This window comes from Notechis scutatus, chromosome 15 (assembly GCF_049901735.1).
Source record: "Notechis scutatus isolate UNSWTSFEM ecotype Mainland chromosome 15, rNotScu1.2, whole genome shotgun sequence".
In the NCBI taxonomy this organism is placed as follows: Eukaryota; Metazoa; Chordata; class Lepidosauria; order Squamata; family Elapidae; genus Notechis; species Notechis scutatus.
This window is the reverse complement of record NC_142023.1, coordinates 10,247,283-10,262,072: the sequence shown is the minus strand read 5'-3', so window position 1 is coordinate 10,262,072 and position 14,790 is coordinate 10,247,283. Positions and strand designations below refer to the sequence as shown.

Here is a 14,790-nt window from a genome sequence, read left to right as displayed (position 1 = left end):
AAATTTGATATCAGACTCATCCCACTCTAAAATAACTAAATTTTCTTGACAATCCCATTCTTCACAGAGGAAGAAATAACCACAATTTTGTTACAGGCATGATGCCTAAGGATGCTTTCAATTAAAAATCTTGGTGGGTTTTCTTTTTATTTTTTTGTCCCAAAGGTGCTTTTTCAAAAGGCACCGGTCTTTGTTTTTCCTTGAAGATGTTCCACTTCTTACCCAAAAGCTTTTTTCAGCTCAGAAGAAGCTTCTTGGATGAGAAATGTCTTCAAGGAAAAACAAACAGTTGCCTTTTGAAAAAGCATATTTGGGACGGCCATGACTTAGATGACAAAGAATCTTGATAGACATTTTTTTTGTTTTGTTTTCTTTTTATTCTGGGATACTGCCTTAAGTGACTAAACTGAATTTTAAGCAACGTAAATTTAGCTCAATAAATGCATTTCATAGTATAAACTATGACACACGTATAACAATAGTACATAGTTATGGAGGAAGTTAACAACCAGTTCAATTTATCAAAATGCTCTTGGTGTGCTTTCCTGACAAAACACAAATGACAGTTAATCTGAGTTAATCCTCTTTTTATTAAACAGCAGATAAAGCAGGTCAGTTTTCTGCAAAACCAGGCTATAAAGAACGAATTGTAGTTTTAATCCCCCTGATTTCCTCTAAAGGGGTGAAGGACACACACAGGCCATGTGAAGAAAAACACTTCCTTGCCGGGCGATTTTGTTCAAGTGAAAAACCAAACTTTTTAAAAGATTTTGGCAAGGCTTCTCAAGAACATGCTCCAAATGGAGATGTTATCGACCTGATTGCCGAGAACATGATCAAAAACCTTATTCACGTTGCTAATCAGCGATAGGTTGAACCTCCAAATGGTTGTGTCCCTCATGAGATACTGTTCCCCAAATTCACTTTCGAGGTGTTTCCTACAGTTGTAAAGAATTGCAACGTCCCTGGATACTTCAAGCGTTTGGCCGTATCCTTTGAGGACGGAATGGCTGGATGCCTGAACCACACTCCTCGGGTTTACAATCATTTTCTTCAAAATATTGATGTGCAGTTTATTGGGCTCGCGATAAACATGCCGCAATATGTTAACTCCCGGGATGGTTTTCCAGAGACTGCTGTTGAATTTATCCAAAGACGAAAATACATTCTGAGAGAAAAAGTGACTCTCAAAAAAGAAGATGCCAACTCCTGGATTTTGATCCTCAAGGCTATCAATCATCGTTTTCCAGTTTGGGTGTTTTAGGGGAAGGATAATTTCATTGAAATCATTAAAAACCACGTATTTGCTTCGGTACATATTGCGGTAAATGCAGTCGTTTAGAACGGTGGTTTTCCCGTAGCCCCAGTCCTGGTAAGAATACCAAAAAGAAGACAAGTGCACATAGGCAGTAATTGGCCAAGGGATGACCTCCACAGTGCCTTCTTCAACATAAAAATGTAAGATTTGGTCCATGAGCGAGCTGCAGTTCATTTTGTAAAGGTACACTTTCTTGGCCCCGAGGGTTTTATACATTTCCACGCTCTGCACGAACTGTAAGGCGTTGTCGTAATTCTCAGGCATGACTGACAGACAGACGGTGTATTCCATCACAAAAGAAGTCCTGGCGACCCGGTTATTGATTTCAAACCAGGGCAGCTCAGCCATGGATCCTTTGGTAGATGGATGAATGGACATGTACTGTGGCAAGCAGCGATGTGGTTCCAGACACACAATATCTGCCCCGCCAACCGGGAGACCAAATCTCTCCGGATGAATGTCTACGCTGGCCCGAATGATAGCAATGCGGTTGTTATGACTGCAACAAAACCAGCAGTAAAGGTCCTGGATTTTTTTGTAATGTACCATTGCAATTGCCCGGGTGAGGTTTTGTTGCCGGTTATCGTGATACAACGAAACGACAAAGGTTTTGTTGTGTTTTAAGGCGGTGATGGTACCGTTGACCAACTCACCTCTGCAAGGGCCCAAGGTTAGCTGGGTTTGTCGGGCTGGGTGCGACGGCAGCCTTCTGGGGTACATTTCAAAGAAGAGAAGAATTAGGAAAGGGATAGGCATCCAAATCATCTTGCTCTTAAAGCGAGGCATCTTATTCCTTTGATGTTGCTACAAAATATATATAGATATATATACATATAGGATAAATGAGAGGTGTTAGTAAAATTACATTGTTCCTCCTTAAAAAAATGACACCCCCCCCTTAAAAACAAAGAATTTTCACAAGGAATCTTTCGAACTCTCTAAAATACAATGTAAACTGAACAGTGAGCTTGTAAATTTATACAGGTGTGTCTGTTTCAACTTGAGCGCTTCCTGAAAACAGCCGCCTCTTGCTTTCTTTGAAAAGCATTTTAACAAAAGCCCAGCTGCCACGTCCAGGATCACCTGTTCCACCTGGTGACTGAATAACTCGATTTTATTAGGCCTTAACAAGACCTACTTTGAGCACCATAGATGGAACCTACCAATAAAGGGGAATATTTGCAGATCGGGGTTGAAACAACATTATCAGTGTTAGGAACCAGTGGGTCCACCAGTACTGATGATGTTAGCTAGTTGGGTAATGAAACGTCGGCAAGAAAACCACCAAGCTCAGGGACCCTTCAGATTGAATCTAAGCACACCTGCTATGCATGCTTAATGTGCAAAATTACACCCCCAGATGAACATTAACTATATCTTATTTATATATCTGTTATCTATATATTTCTTTGTATATTTATATATCATCTACCTTTATGTTTATATCATCTATATTAATATCTACATATCTGTAAATTACAACTAATCTATCAATATCTGTATCCATATCTATACCTATCTTAATATCTATATTTTCTATTAATCTTTCTATCAACAACTTTATTTCTCAATCTATATCAATCATCTGTATATATTATTGATATCTATTATACATCATTTATATTGCTTATCTCTATATATCAACATCTATATAACTATATCAATTTCAGCTACATTTATATAATCTAAATATCAATTATCATCACCTTTCTCTAATTCTCATCTACATATATTTCCATCAATTGTAGATATTATATCTGCCAATGTCAATATCAGCTATATTAACAATATTTCTAGCAAAATCTCTGTCTCCATCTATCATCTATTTTTTATCTATATATTTATCTATCAATACGTTACCTGTACATATTATATCTATATGTCTCAATATCAATACCAACTATATTTCTATCCATATCAGCTATATTTATTATCAATATCTCTAACAAACTATCATCTACTTCTTGATCTATATATTCTATATTTCCATATATTTCTATCTGTATTGATTATATATATATATATATATATATATTATAGTAATATATATGTGTGTGTGTATATATATATATTACATACACACACATATGTATGTATATGTATGTGTGTGTGTGTGTGTGTATATATATATATATATATATATATATATATATATATATCCAACCCAATATCAACTGTATATCTAAATTTATACACACACACATATATATACACACAAACACCCTATTTCTCAATTTGCCCCATTAAATATTTTCTTTTTTGCTGAAGAACACACTAAAAAAAGTGAAATTACTTCCTTTTTCCATAATCATCTTTCCTTTTTTTTTTATCGGCCTCCAAAATGTCTGACTATTCTAGAAAATATGGCGATGGAGGGAATGGATAGAAATAAAATAGATTTAATTGAATCTAAACCAACTCAGGAAACTTTCAAACGGTTGAGGGAGCTGAAGCCGGGGGGGGGGGTGTAGAATCCTGATTATTTCCCTGACATTAAAGGCTGATTAAAAAAAAAAATGCTAGGAGAGTAAAAATCAACCCTAAAATCCTCACCTCAAGGATTTCCTCAGGAGGCTGAAGAAAAATGCTATTTTTTTCACCCCTCAAAAGAAAAAAGGAAGAAATGGAGTTAACCTGAAGGGAGTAATGTGAGGAAAGGAGGGAGAGAGGAATAAAAGTGCATATAAGAATTCCAGCCTTTCTCTCTCTCTCTCTTAATAAAACTGTCCAAAATGGTGGAAAATGACGCCATCATGGCAGCCTCTTTGTTCCTCCTAAAGGGTGGAAGAAGTGCTATAATCATGTAAACTTAAAAGGGCCCTTTCTTCCAAATTATCTTATTTATCTACACTGTCTGTCTGTCATCTCTCTCTATATATAGAGAGATATATATGAAGATATATATATAAAGATATATATATATATATATATATAAAGATATATATCTTTCTATCTTCTCTTATCTCTTGTCTATATTTATGTATTTATATTTATCTCTATTTCTATCTCTTATGTATCTATCATATTTATTTATTTATCTTCATTTCTATCTTTATTTATCTATATCTATTTATCTATCTTATCTCTTGTCTATGTATCTATCTACCGGTATGTTTATTTCTTTCTACATCTTATGTATCTATCTAATTTATTTATCTCTCTATCTTTATATATCTACCATCTATTATCTCTTGTCTATCTTTATGTATCTATATCTCTTTCTAATTTTATGTATCCATCCATATTTATTTATTTATCCCTATCTATCATCCATCTTATCTCTTGTCTGTATGTATCTCTGTTTATCTCTATTTCTATATCTTATGTATCTATCCATATTTATTTATCTATCTATATCTCTAATTTTATTCATTCTATCATCTCTCTCTCTCTCTCTTTATCTATCTATCATCTGTCTAATCTGTCTGTCTTTGTAATTAGATTTATACAACCACCCAATTAAAAAACTATTCTACACAGCTTTACAAATCTAATGAAATAATGGCTCCTAAATATGTCTGCCATTTTTAGAAGTCCATTCAGATACCACATAAATTGCATACAACGGCTTGGAGCAAAACCTTGCAATTTATGGTCAACATGCCTTTACTGTTAGCAGAAAATGTGAGATGTCAGCCTGGGTGCAGCTGACACAGGTGTGCCAGTCTCCGCCTTCCTAAAGGTATCTTATGGCTATGTACCTTAAAGATCAAATTCACAGCAAATAGCCAAAAATGCAAAACAACCAACACAACAAAACAAGCAGCTCCGTTTGCAAAATTCAGGAGGAGCTGTTCCTGAATTGATAACTGCCAAGTTCCCCATCCAGTTTCTGTGTAGGCCGGGAGGCCAATGCATTGTTCTTATGAAAAGGTAAAGAATAAAAGAAGTGCTTTGGCGTGCTAAAATGCGGATAGGAGGTTCACAATTGTCACAGCTTAACAAAAGAACAGCTTGGACTGCAAAGCATACACCAGACAGGAAATAGGCCACAGGGGAAAAAACAACGGAGCAAGAACATGGAGACCTTCGAACAAGGGTAAATCCAGAAGAGAATTAATTCCTCAGGGCTCGTCTGACAGTCCTCACCTAAGGCAGAGTTTTGCCCTTCCCATAAGATTGCAAACTATGTTAGAGAATCATGTCTGGTTGGGTTTATCCCGGGGTTGAGAATATTTGGGGTGCTGGTCACCTTTATAATTTTGCAAAAACGGGGAAGGGGGTATAAACATAGCTTCTGGAGAAGATTTTGGTGGTCCACCCTGTAAGCAGCTTGGATGAAACCCAAAGACATATCTCCTAAAATAGGTTTCTGGGTATGCATCCTCCTCCTTCAGGGGTTGTATCAGAGCAGTTGTCAAAACTTTATGAGACATCATACAGCCCTCCTAGTCAAGATAATACTTGGGAGCTAAATATCTTTAAAAGGTCTGGGGAAGCTTGCTTTTTTGCAGACATTTCATTATCCAAACTAGGTTATCATAAGGGCTGCTAAGGAGTGAGGTTTGCTCTCAGTTTATTACATTACCAGCACTGATGATGTTACCTAGTTGGGTAATGAAACGTCTGCAAGAAAACAACCAGGCTTAGAGCTCTCTAAGGATCCTTCCTGTCAACCCTGAGCTACAAATATTCTCCTTTATAGAGTTAAGGAAGGCCTCCATGCTTTAGGCCAAGGTGAACCTTTAACTAGATATTATCTGCACAAGCATCCAGAGAAGCTACAGTCCTCAACTTATAACCAATCATTGAGTGACTGTCCAAAGTTACAAAGTGAATTCAGGTGCTTGGCTACAGTGTGTATTTATAACAATTGCAGCACCCCAGGAGGATGCACCATTTGCAGGCTTCCCAGCCAGCTTCCCACAAGCCAAGTCAAGGGGGGGGGGGGGGATTCTCTTAAGCACCAGGTGATTCACTTAATGGCAAGATTTGCTTAACAACAGTTGCAAAAAACGTCAGATCATCCGGCACGACTCATGTAAGAACTTCTTTGGTCCCAATTGTGGTTAGAAGTGGAGGACTACCTGATCCAGGGAAGCCCAGGGGAAAATGGGACACGCCATTTCCACATCCTCTCCCTCACAATAGTCTGGCGCAAACCTCAACTCAGCTCGTTTCATCTTGGGAGAAACCTGCCTCACCCTCAACATTGCTAAACCAAAAACAATTACAAATGAGTTAGAACGTGCCTTTCCCAGTTTCATCACAAGCAATTTTCCTGCTCTGTGCGTGTGTGTGTATCTGTCTGTCTGTCTGTATCTATCTGTGCACAAAATGAGACAGAAGACAAAATCAGACTGAAAAGTTGCATGCACAAAATCAGACGGAGAAGTTGCATGCTTGCCAGAATATAGAATTAGAAATTTGAAGACTCTTCTATCAAATGCCTTATGATGTGCACCTGGAAATAAATATTATTTTGCCAGCGTACAGAATATGTTTTATCTAATTAAAATTTAATGTGCTTCTCTAAGGCCATCTCTTACAGCCCTTGCTTAAAATCGATATTCAGAATAGCAGCAATTGCAGACTTTTCCTGCTGTGCGTTTTGGGTGCAGCTACACAGAGGGGATGCAAAATCGCAGCGAAGGACACCACAAAGTCAAGAGTCTGCATCAGTATATTTATTGTCCTTCAAAGCTCCCATATGCAACAACTCTTTGGAAAGATAGTTTTGTCCATTTAACAGAAGTTCATGAACACAATTAGGATATAAGCCTCGTAGCCCTGTTTTCAATAAAAGCAAGTTTTTCAGCTGTTGGCACAGATGAACAAAGATACTTACCCTCATTACAGAATTTGCCCTGAGTACATTGAAATATATTTTTTTCTCCAAGGGAAGTACCAGACATACCTTCCATTGTGTTATATCATTAAATCCTGGGTTATACTCGCTAATGGATTTTATCTCAAGGCTTAATAAGCAATTGCCCTGGACATCCCCCATCCATTCTCTATAAGATAAAAAAACAAACCAGAGTCTTGGTTGAACCCACAGTTTATTTCTTATTTATTTCTCCCTCTGGCTTCCCATTTTTTCAGTCAAATACAGATCGATTAGAACAGGAGTTTCCAATCCCTGGGCCTCGGCCCACTAATGTTCGAAGCCAGGCCGCATGAGCAACGGACAAGCGTGTGCAAAGCTCCACTCCAGGAATGGCAGACAAGTGCGCACACGTGAATAACCGAGGGCACTTGAACAGAAGGTGTTTTTACTCGTGTGTGTAGCTCCATTGGCAGAAGTGGAGTTTCACGCGCAAACACAAACACCCTCCACTCAAACACGAAGCTCCATTTGACACTACTCGCAGCAACGAGCTGTGTGCATGCACACACACACCTGCCACTCTCTCACACACACTCACAAACGCCTCGCACTGCGCCAGGCCACCAAGCTGCAAAAGTCAGACACCTCTAGATTAGAAACCCTGTCTTCTTTTCCCTGATCAATAAGCTTAGGCATCTTAAACATCCGTCTAAGACTAACTGCACCAAAAGATTGTTTTCAAGTTCCGTCGCAGCAGCGAAATTCAAAAAAAAAATGAAACAAACCCATCATAAATACAGAGAATACTACAGAATGAGAACATGCCAGTTGGTGGTATTGTAGTGGTTTGGCCCGGTTTGGGTGGGTGGACCGGTAGTAAAAAATGCTACCATTCGGCCGAACTGGTAGTAAAAAAAGAGTGACTGTTTCGGCCGAAGCAATGTTTTTTTTCCGTTTTTTCCTCTCGATGATCAGCTGTTCTGACGATCAGCTATGCCGGGATCCCCTCACCCGTCTTATTGCTTTGCCCAGGAGGCAAAAAGGGACGTGCAGGTATGTGTGTCTGTGTGTGTGTGTGTTGTGTACTCCTCAGCCCCCCCCCTGCTCAATTTTTTGCCTCCGGAGGCTGCCCTGAGGCCCAGGAGGAGCACGTGGGGGGCAGGGGGGGGGGGTTGCTGCAAAAAAGAAGCCACTCCCACCTAGCCATGCCCACAGAACTGGTGGTAAAAATATTTGCATCCCACCCCTGAAACACTCTAGAAATAAAAAGAATGCTACAGAATGAAATGCAGGCCGTCCTCGACATACAACATTTAGGGACCATTCGAAGTAGCAACGGGATTGGGGGAAAAAGTGACTTATGACCGTTTTTCAGACTCTAGAGACTTTGTGGTCACGTGATCCACATTTAGATGCTTGGGGACTGATTCATATTTATGACGGTTGCGGTGTCCTAGGGTCACGTGATCTCCTTCTGTGTCCTTCTGACAAGCACAGTCAACAGGGGAAGCCATTCACTTAACAACTGGTCATTCCCTTGAGAACCACGGTGGCCAGCAAAGTCGTAAAATGGGGCAAAGCTCACTTTAAAAAATGTTTCACTGAAGAGCAGAAAACCTGGGGATCAGTTGCGGTTGTAAGTCGAGGACTACCTGTACTCAAAAATCTCAATGACGGCCAGCAAAGGACTAGCCGTCCGTCTTTTCCACGAAAAGCAGTTGAAGATTTAGGGCGCTGCCCCAAAATAAGCATTTTCCCCCTGAGGTAGAAACAGTGTCAAGATGGAGAGGTAGATGCAACCAATTGAGGAATGTGTGTTTGTGTGCATAATTGTATGTGTGTATGTTAGAGAGAGACTGGACCTAGCCAAGAGGAGGAGTCAAGCAAGGAATTGTCTGGAATCCCTACATGGACACAAGTAGGCGAAGTCTAACCCTCCCATTGAATGCCATTGAACCTTATCTAACCATGGGTAAGTCTGAAATGATTCCCATTCACATGACAGTATAGATGTGAGTGTACACACACACATCCACACACAGAGACACACACAGACACACAGATGCTATTTATGAAGGCACTAACTTTTGTTGCTTTTGCACCTGGTCACAGGCTGCTAAAATACCGGATTTAAGTAAGACATCATTCACTTTTGGGATCAAAGTTTTGTTGTATCTCCAGAAGATTGGGTCTCGAATCAAATCTCTATCGTGCACATCCTTACGTTCGAGGATCCTGCAGTGGAAGTTAAAGGCGAGGTCACTGAGGACCTGGATGGAGGTTCCGTGCTGCTTGAGAACGGAATGGACCGAGGTCTGAATGACTCTGGTTGGATCCAGAATCATTTTCATGTTGTTGAAACTGTGAATGTCGTTGGGTTCCTTGTGGATATGTTCAAAGACGTTAAATCCCGGCACCGCTGCCCAGGACGAAAAGTTGAAAGGAGTCTCGGAGAACACAGTCCGACGGAAGACCTGGTTTTCAAAGAGGAAAACCCCAATTCCCGGATGTTCCTTTTCCAATCTGTCCATCAGGGACTTCCAGTCTTTATCGTTCACGGGAAGAATAAACTCATCGGGGTCAATCAGCAAGAGATATTTGCTTTTAAACATGTTGTGGTAAATGCAGTCGTTCAAGGCCGCGATTTGCCCATAGTAGCCTAAATCTTTCCTTTCCATGGAGTAATGCCAGTGGGTCGAGACGTTCAGGTACAAATCGATGGGCCAAGGTATGATTTCCACGATGCCTTGGGAGATATAATAATCTAGGACTTTCTCCATGAGGGGGCTACAACTGTTCTTGTATATTGTCACCTTTTGGACCCCCAGAAGTCTGTACAGCTCCATGGACTGTACAAACTGCAAGACGTTATCATATTTCCCAAACATGGTAGACATGCAGATCGTGAAGTCTAAAGGGGGCTTCTCTGGGAAGAGGTTTCGGATGGGAAATAGAGCCAGCTGGGTCGATTCCAGCTGGGGATTCCAGGGATGGACAGAGATGAAGTGAGCTTCGCAGTCTTCTGGCTGAAGACAAAGCAGATCGGCCGTGCCGTACGGGAAGTCGAAGCGGTCTACGTGGAAATCAATTTCTCCTTGTACGACTTGAATTCCCTGGCTGTTCTCACAGCAAAAGATGCAGTAAAGCTCCTTGACTTTTTGATGGTGGATTATGCTCAGGACGCGGACGAGATTTCCCTGTCGCCTGTCAGAATAAGGGGTGATGATGAAGCTGTGTCTATCCGGGAGAGGAGTGATTGTGCCGTTGACGAGCTGGCCTTTGCAAAAATCACCGGGACGTATCTTTTGCTTAGCACTGGGATAAATCTTTTGCTTAGCATCTTCATTCCAAGGACCCCAGTCCCTGCTCTTCTTCCAATAATGCAACACAAGGCACAATGTAAGGATGAAAAGAAATCCACAAATTCGAGGGAGCAAGCTCTTTTTTCTCCCACAGATTGACATTTCCTGAAGCTACTGTGGTTCTTTGTTCAGTATTTCATTTCATTTGGCCTAAGAAGGAGGAGGAGGAGGAGGAGGAGGAGGAGGAGGAAGAGAGAGAAGGGATGAGATGCCACCATTGCTACTGCTCATTTTTGCAAGACAAATCCTAATGTTTTGGGGAAGGCTTTCAGTTCTTTTTCCTGTTTTGACCATCTGGAGAGGAAACTAGGGATACTTTGAGGCGTGGGATCATCTTTCTCTCATCTAGGTATTTGGCCCATTCCAACTTCTGGAGGCAAGCCGCTACACGGATTAATTGATCTGGTGTTATAGGATAACAGAATAACCGAACTGGAAGGGGCCTTGGAGGCCTTCTAGTCCAGCCCCCTGCTCAGGCAGGAGACCCTATACTATTTCAGACAAGGGGCTGTCCAGTCTCTTCTTGAAAGCCTCCAGTGTTGGAGCAGCCACAGCCTCTGGAGGGAAGCCATTCCACTCATTCACCATTCTCACTGCTAAGAGGTTTCTCCTTATTTCCTAGGTTCGATCCCTCCGTTGCTTTGGAGAATAGCTTGAGCCCCTCCTCTTCTTTGGGGCAGCCCCTCCAATATTGCACGCTGCTCCCCTGTCCCTCCTAATCCTCCTTTTCTCTAGACTAGACATTATTCCAAAGTACATTTCCTTAACTTTTCTCTGTTCCTTACACCCAAAGAAGAGAGACACATCAACTTACCCCAAAGGCCAACCGGTACCTTATTTAGAGTAACCGCACCTGACTCATCCAACACAACCGGTGTGCTTAAGTGTGTCCAAAACGCCGCAAGACCCAACCCACAATGAGCCCAGCACTTTCTCCGCTGTATCTTCTTTTTCTTCCCTTGTTGACATTTCTTTGTTCTCCATGGCTCTTAAAACGGTTTGCCCAAATGGGAATCCTTTTCGTGCCAGACGAAACACTGATGGTACTTATTTTAACTATTTTTACAGTCTGCAAAAACATCCACAGCCCTGGGCAAGCTTGCAAACGGGCAGAGAAGCTAGCAAAATACACAACCGCTCTTGCTAAGGGTGTTTCTGCTCAGCAGGTTTCAACCTCTGCCTCTGCTCTCTGTCATCTTTTTGTTAGGATGCATTTAGCACTTGCGGGAACAAATGTGCTGATCCCAGAGGAGAGGACTAGAAAAACAGCTTCCACACTGCCAAGAAAACAGTGCAGCTTTGTTGCTCGATGAGATTTCTCATGGTTGATTTCAAAGGATTGATTTCAAACGATTGGTTTCAAAATGAGCGGTAGAACAGAATAACAGAGTTGGAAGGATTCTAGTCTAGTATTTGCCGTACACTACATAAATACACGATTTTAAAAAAACCTCCAGTGGTGGAGCATCCGCAACTGGAGACAAGCCATTCCAATGATTAATTGTTCTAATGGCAGGATATTTCTCTGGCTCCATTTTCCCTCTGTCTGCAAACCCACCCAGATTACACCAGCCGTTTTTCCAAGCTGCCTCTTCCTCCATGCCATCCAGTGGTGCATTAACTTAATTAAGCAGACTAAGCACGTACTTAGGGCACCAGGCCCCAAAGGGGGCACCTCAAAAACTTTCAGGTAGCCTAAGTTTGGTTTCATTTGTACAGTATGTACAAAGGTGGGGGGCACCAAGATTTGTCAGTGCTTAATGCACCAGTGAGCCAGAGGTGGGCATTCAGCCGGTTCTGACCAGTTCTGGAGAACTGGCAGCGGAAGCTTTGAGTAGTTTGGAGAACCAGCCAATCCCACCTCCGACTGGCCCCGCCAACCCCATCTCTTCTCCGCCTCCCATTGAGTCCCAGCTGATCGGCGGGGTCTTCTTTGGTTGCCCTGCACAGGAGAACAGAGCTGGAAAGCAGGTCGGTGGGGTGGGGAGGGAAGGGGGATTTTGCAGTATCCTTCCCCTGCCACGCCCACCAAGCCACGCCCACAGAACCTGTAGTAACAACGTTTGAATCCCATCGCTGCCTTAATCAGCCACTGATGCCATCACAACCCTAACATGTTTACAGTGGAAAGTGGGAGATACAATCAAACACGCCTAAAGGCACATTGGTTGGGACGTGTTGAGACACGATAAAGAAGATTCTTGCCAGCTCAAAGATTAATCTTCTCCCCACTTCTGAATCCAAGCCTGAACAAGCCCATTGCACGATCTCGCAATAGCACATGTGCTGAAAGAAAAGGCAGATTTTTAAGCCGTTTAAGAGGCCCCACAAAGCCAGTCTACAGAAAAGAAGGACTAGCAGCCTTCCAGTGTTTGAGGGGCTGCCCCAAAGAGGAGAGAGGTATAACTTATTTTCCAAAGCACCAAAAGGCAAGGCAAGAAATGACTGAGCGGGACAAATGAAGGCAAGAAGCCACCTGGACTTAAGGGGAAACTTCCTAATCAGTGGAACAGCTTGCCACCAGAAATTGTGGGTACTCCAGTTTTTAAGAGAAGATTGGACAGCCATTTGTCTGAAATGGTATAGGGTCTCCGGCCTGAGTCGGGGGAGGGGTTGGACTAGAAGACCTCTGAGGCCCCATCTATTCTGATTGATTGAAGACACAGGCACCCCTCAAACCTTACCCTAGTTGAACTAACTAACCTTTCTCCTCTCTCCACCCCAAGCAATCACTCACTATCAATTATGTGGACATCGAGATGATTTCAATCTTCTGCCACTTCTCCAACGCCTCCAGCCGAAAGTAGATCCCAACATGCGTCAGTCTGAAATGAGAAATGTTAATTATATGTGTCATTAATTATATGTTTAAGTGTGGGGAAGGTGTTGCTTGGTTATTTATCTTTTCAAGTTTTTATTTTTATAGCATATAAAAATTCCAATTTCAATTGAACAGTGTGTTGTCTGGGTACAAATATTTTTAGGATATAATAATCAAAATGTTTACAACAATATTCACTACATTGATGTTAATTACAGTAACAACAACAATAATAATAACTTAACCAATTCAACATGCCTTTCTTATATCACTGATCATATCCATCCATTGCCCCATCTCTCCTGTTTTTTTCCAGCTAGCCATTGGTAAAGTAAGTCCCAAGTCAGAAAGTATTCAGTTTCCTTCTTTTCCTTGATTTGAAACCAGAGATACTTTTGTTGGGCATTTTGCCGGTTCAATATAATAAAGGGAACGCATATTTGATTTTACATAAACTGACTGCAGCTAGAATTGTATTTTGTTCCACAATGGAAATGTAAAGAGATCCCAACATATGAAAATGTGACTCAAGAAACGTTAGAATGTGCAGAAATGGACAGGTTAACACTTATAATCAAAGAAAAGAAGGGAAGGTGTTTGCTTTTTTTCTTTCACCGCCCTCCCTTCTTCCTCTTTAATAATTGTTGAAGGGAAGAGAGAGAAAGTGGCACAAGGGGTTACGGAGTAACCCATCCCTAACCGATTTAACAGTTAAGAGAGTTAATCGGTTAACAGTTAACTGTGAGATGCTCTCCTCTCTCACCTACTTGTTATTAATTTATTGTCCTTAAAACTTGGGGATCTCACCAATCTTTCGCTGGGGAAGGGAAAGGGACCTCGATCTCAGAATAACAAAGAGTTGGAAGGACCTTGGAGGTCTTCTAGTCCAGCCCCTATTTTCAGACCAATCTCTTCTTCAGTGATGGAACACCTACAACTTCCACATGTAAGCTGTCCCCCTGATCAATTGTTCTTGCTGTCAGGAAATTTCTCCTTAATTCTAGGTCAGGTTCTTAATTACTTTCGACAGCTCTGTTTAGATCTCTGTCTTCAAGTTGTATTGAAGGCAACTCCCAACAGGCAGGACTTTTACTACGTTAAGCAATAAGCAAAGGGTGCTTTTTCTTTCAGAGCAGAATGGAGCGTCTTCCTACCACCAACCTGTCGTTAAGTTAAGACGGTGGAAGAGCCAGCCGCAACCATTTCATAGTGTCTTCCAACTACAAGAGTTGGAAGACACCTTGGCCAATTTTGCTCAGAGATCCTCGCTCCCTGCCCCATCTCCGCTTCCAGCCCCCATCACCACAGCTTGCTGGCAAACCCACCTACTCACCTCACTCCAAGAACTGGCAGCCTTCTTATCTTCGGTGGGTCTGAGGCTGCTCCAGCCTCTCTCGCAACAGGAAGGAGTGAGTCAGCTGCATCTTCTGCTTCTGAAGTTCTGTTCTTTCCTCATCCTGTTTCAGAGGCACTGGAGAAAAATTTGAATTTCCCTGGGCTCCTAGCAAAGGAAAACAGG

At 41.6% G+C, this 14,790-nt stretch overlaps 2 protein-coding genes across 3 annotated transcripts; both read right to left on the bottom strand.

Annotated features, from left to right (window-relative positions):
* Positions 1-571: 571 nt before the first annotated feature.
* LOC113426848 (uncharacterized) lies at positions 572-13,274 on the bottom strand. Its single transcript, XM_026689266.2, has 2 exons — positions 13,188-13,274; positions 572-2,122 (listed from the first exon to the last, which is right to left on the bottom strand). The coding sequence occupies exon 2, from the start codon at positions 2,102-2,104 to the stop codon at positions 761-763; it is 1,344 nt and encodes a 447-aa protein (XP_026545051.2). The 5' UTR covers positions 2,105-2,122; positions 13,188-13,274; the 3' UTR covers positions 572-760.
* On the bottom strand, positions 7,304-13,277 carry LOC113426849 (uncharacterized). Of its 2 annotated transcripts, none has more exons than XM_087943875.1 (2): positions 11,265-11,374; positions 7,304-10,600 (listed from the first exon to the last, which is right to left on the bottom strand). In XM_087943875.1, the coding sequence occupies exon 2, from the start codon at positions 10,550-10,552 to the stop codon at positions 9,158-9,160; it is 1,395 nt and encodes a 464-aa protein (XP_087800001.1). In that variant the 5' UTR covers positions 10,553-10,600; positions 11,265-11,374; the 3' UTR covers positions 7,304-9,157. The 2 variants fall into 2 exon arrangements, with proteins under 2 accessions (XP_087800001.1, XP_026545052.2); XM_026689267.2 differs by lacking the exon at positions 11,265-11,374 and adding an exon at positions 13,188-13,277 and having other exon boundaries at positions 8,057-10,600.
* Between the last annotated feature and the right edge of the window lie 1,513 nt (positions 13,278-14,790).

Coding starts and splice junctions, on each gene's coding strand:
- LOC113426848 (XM_026689266.2), bottom strand. CDS start 2,104: ATGCCTCGCTTTAAGAGCAAGATGATTTGGATGCCTATCCCTTTCCTA.
- LOC113426849 (XM_026689267.2), bottom strand. CDS start 10,552: ATGTCAATCTGTGGGAGAAAAAAGAGCTTGCTCCCTCGAATTTGTGGA.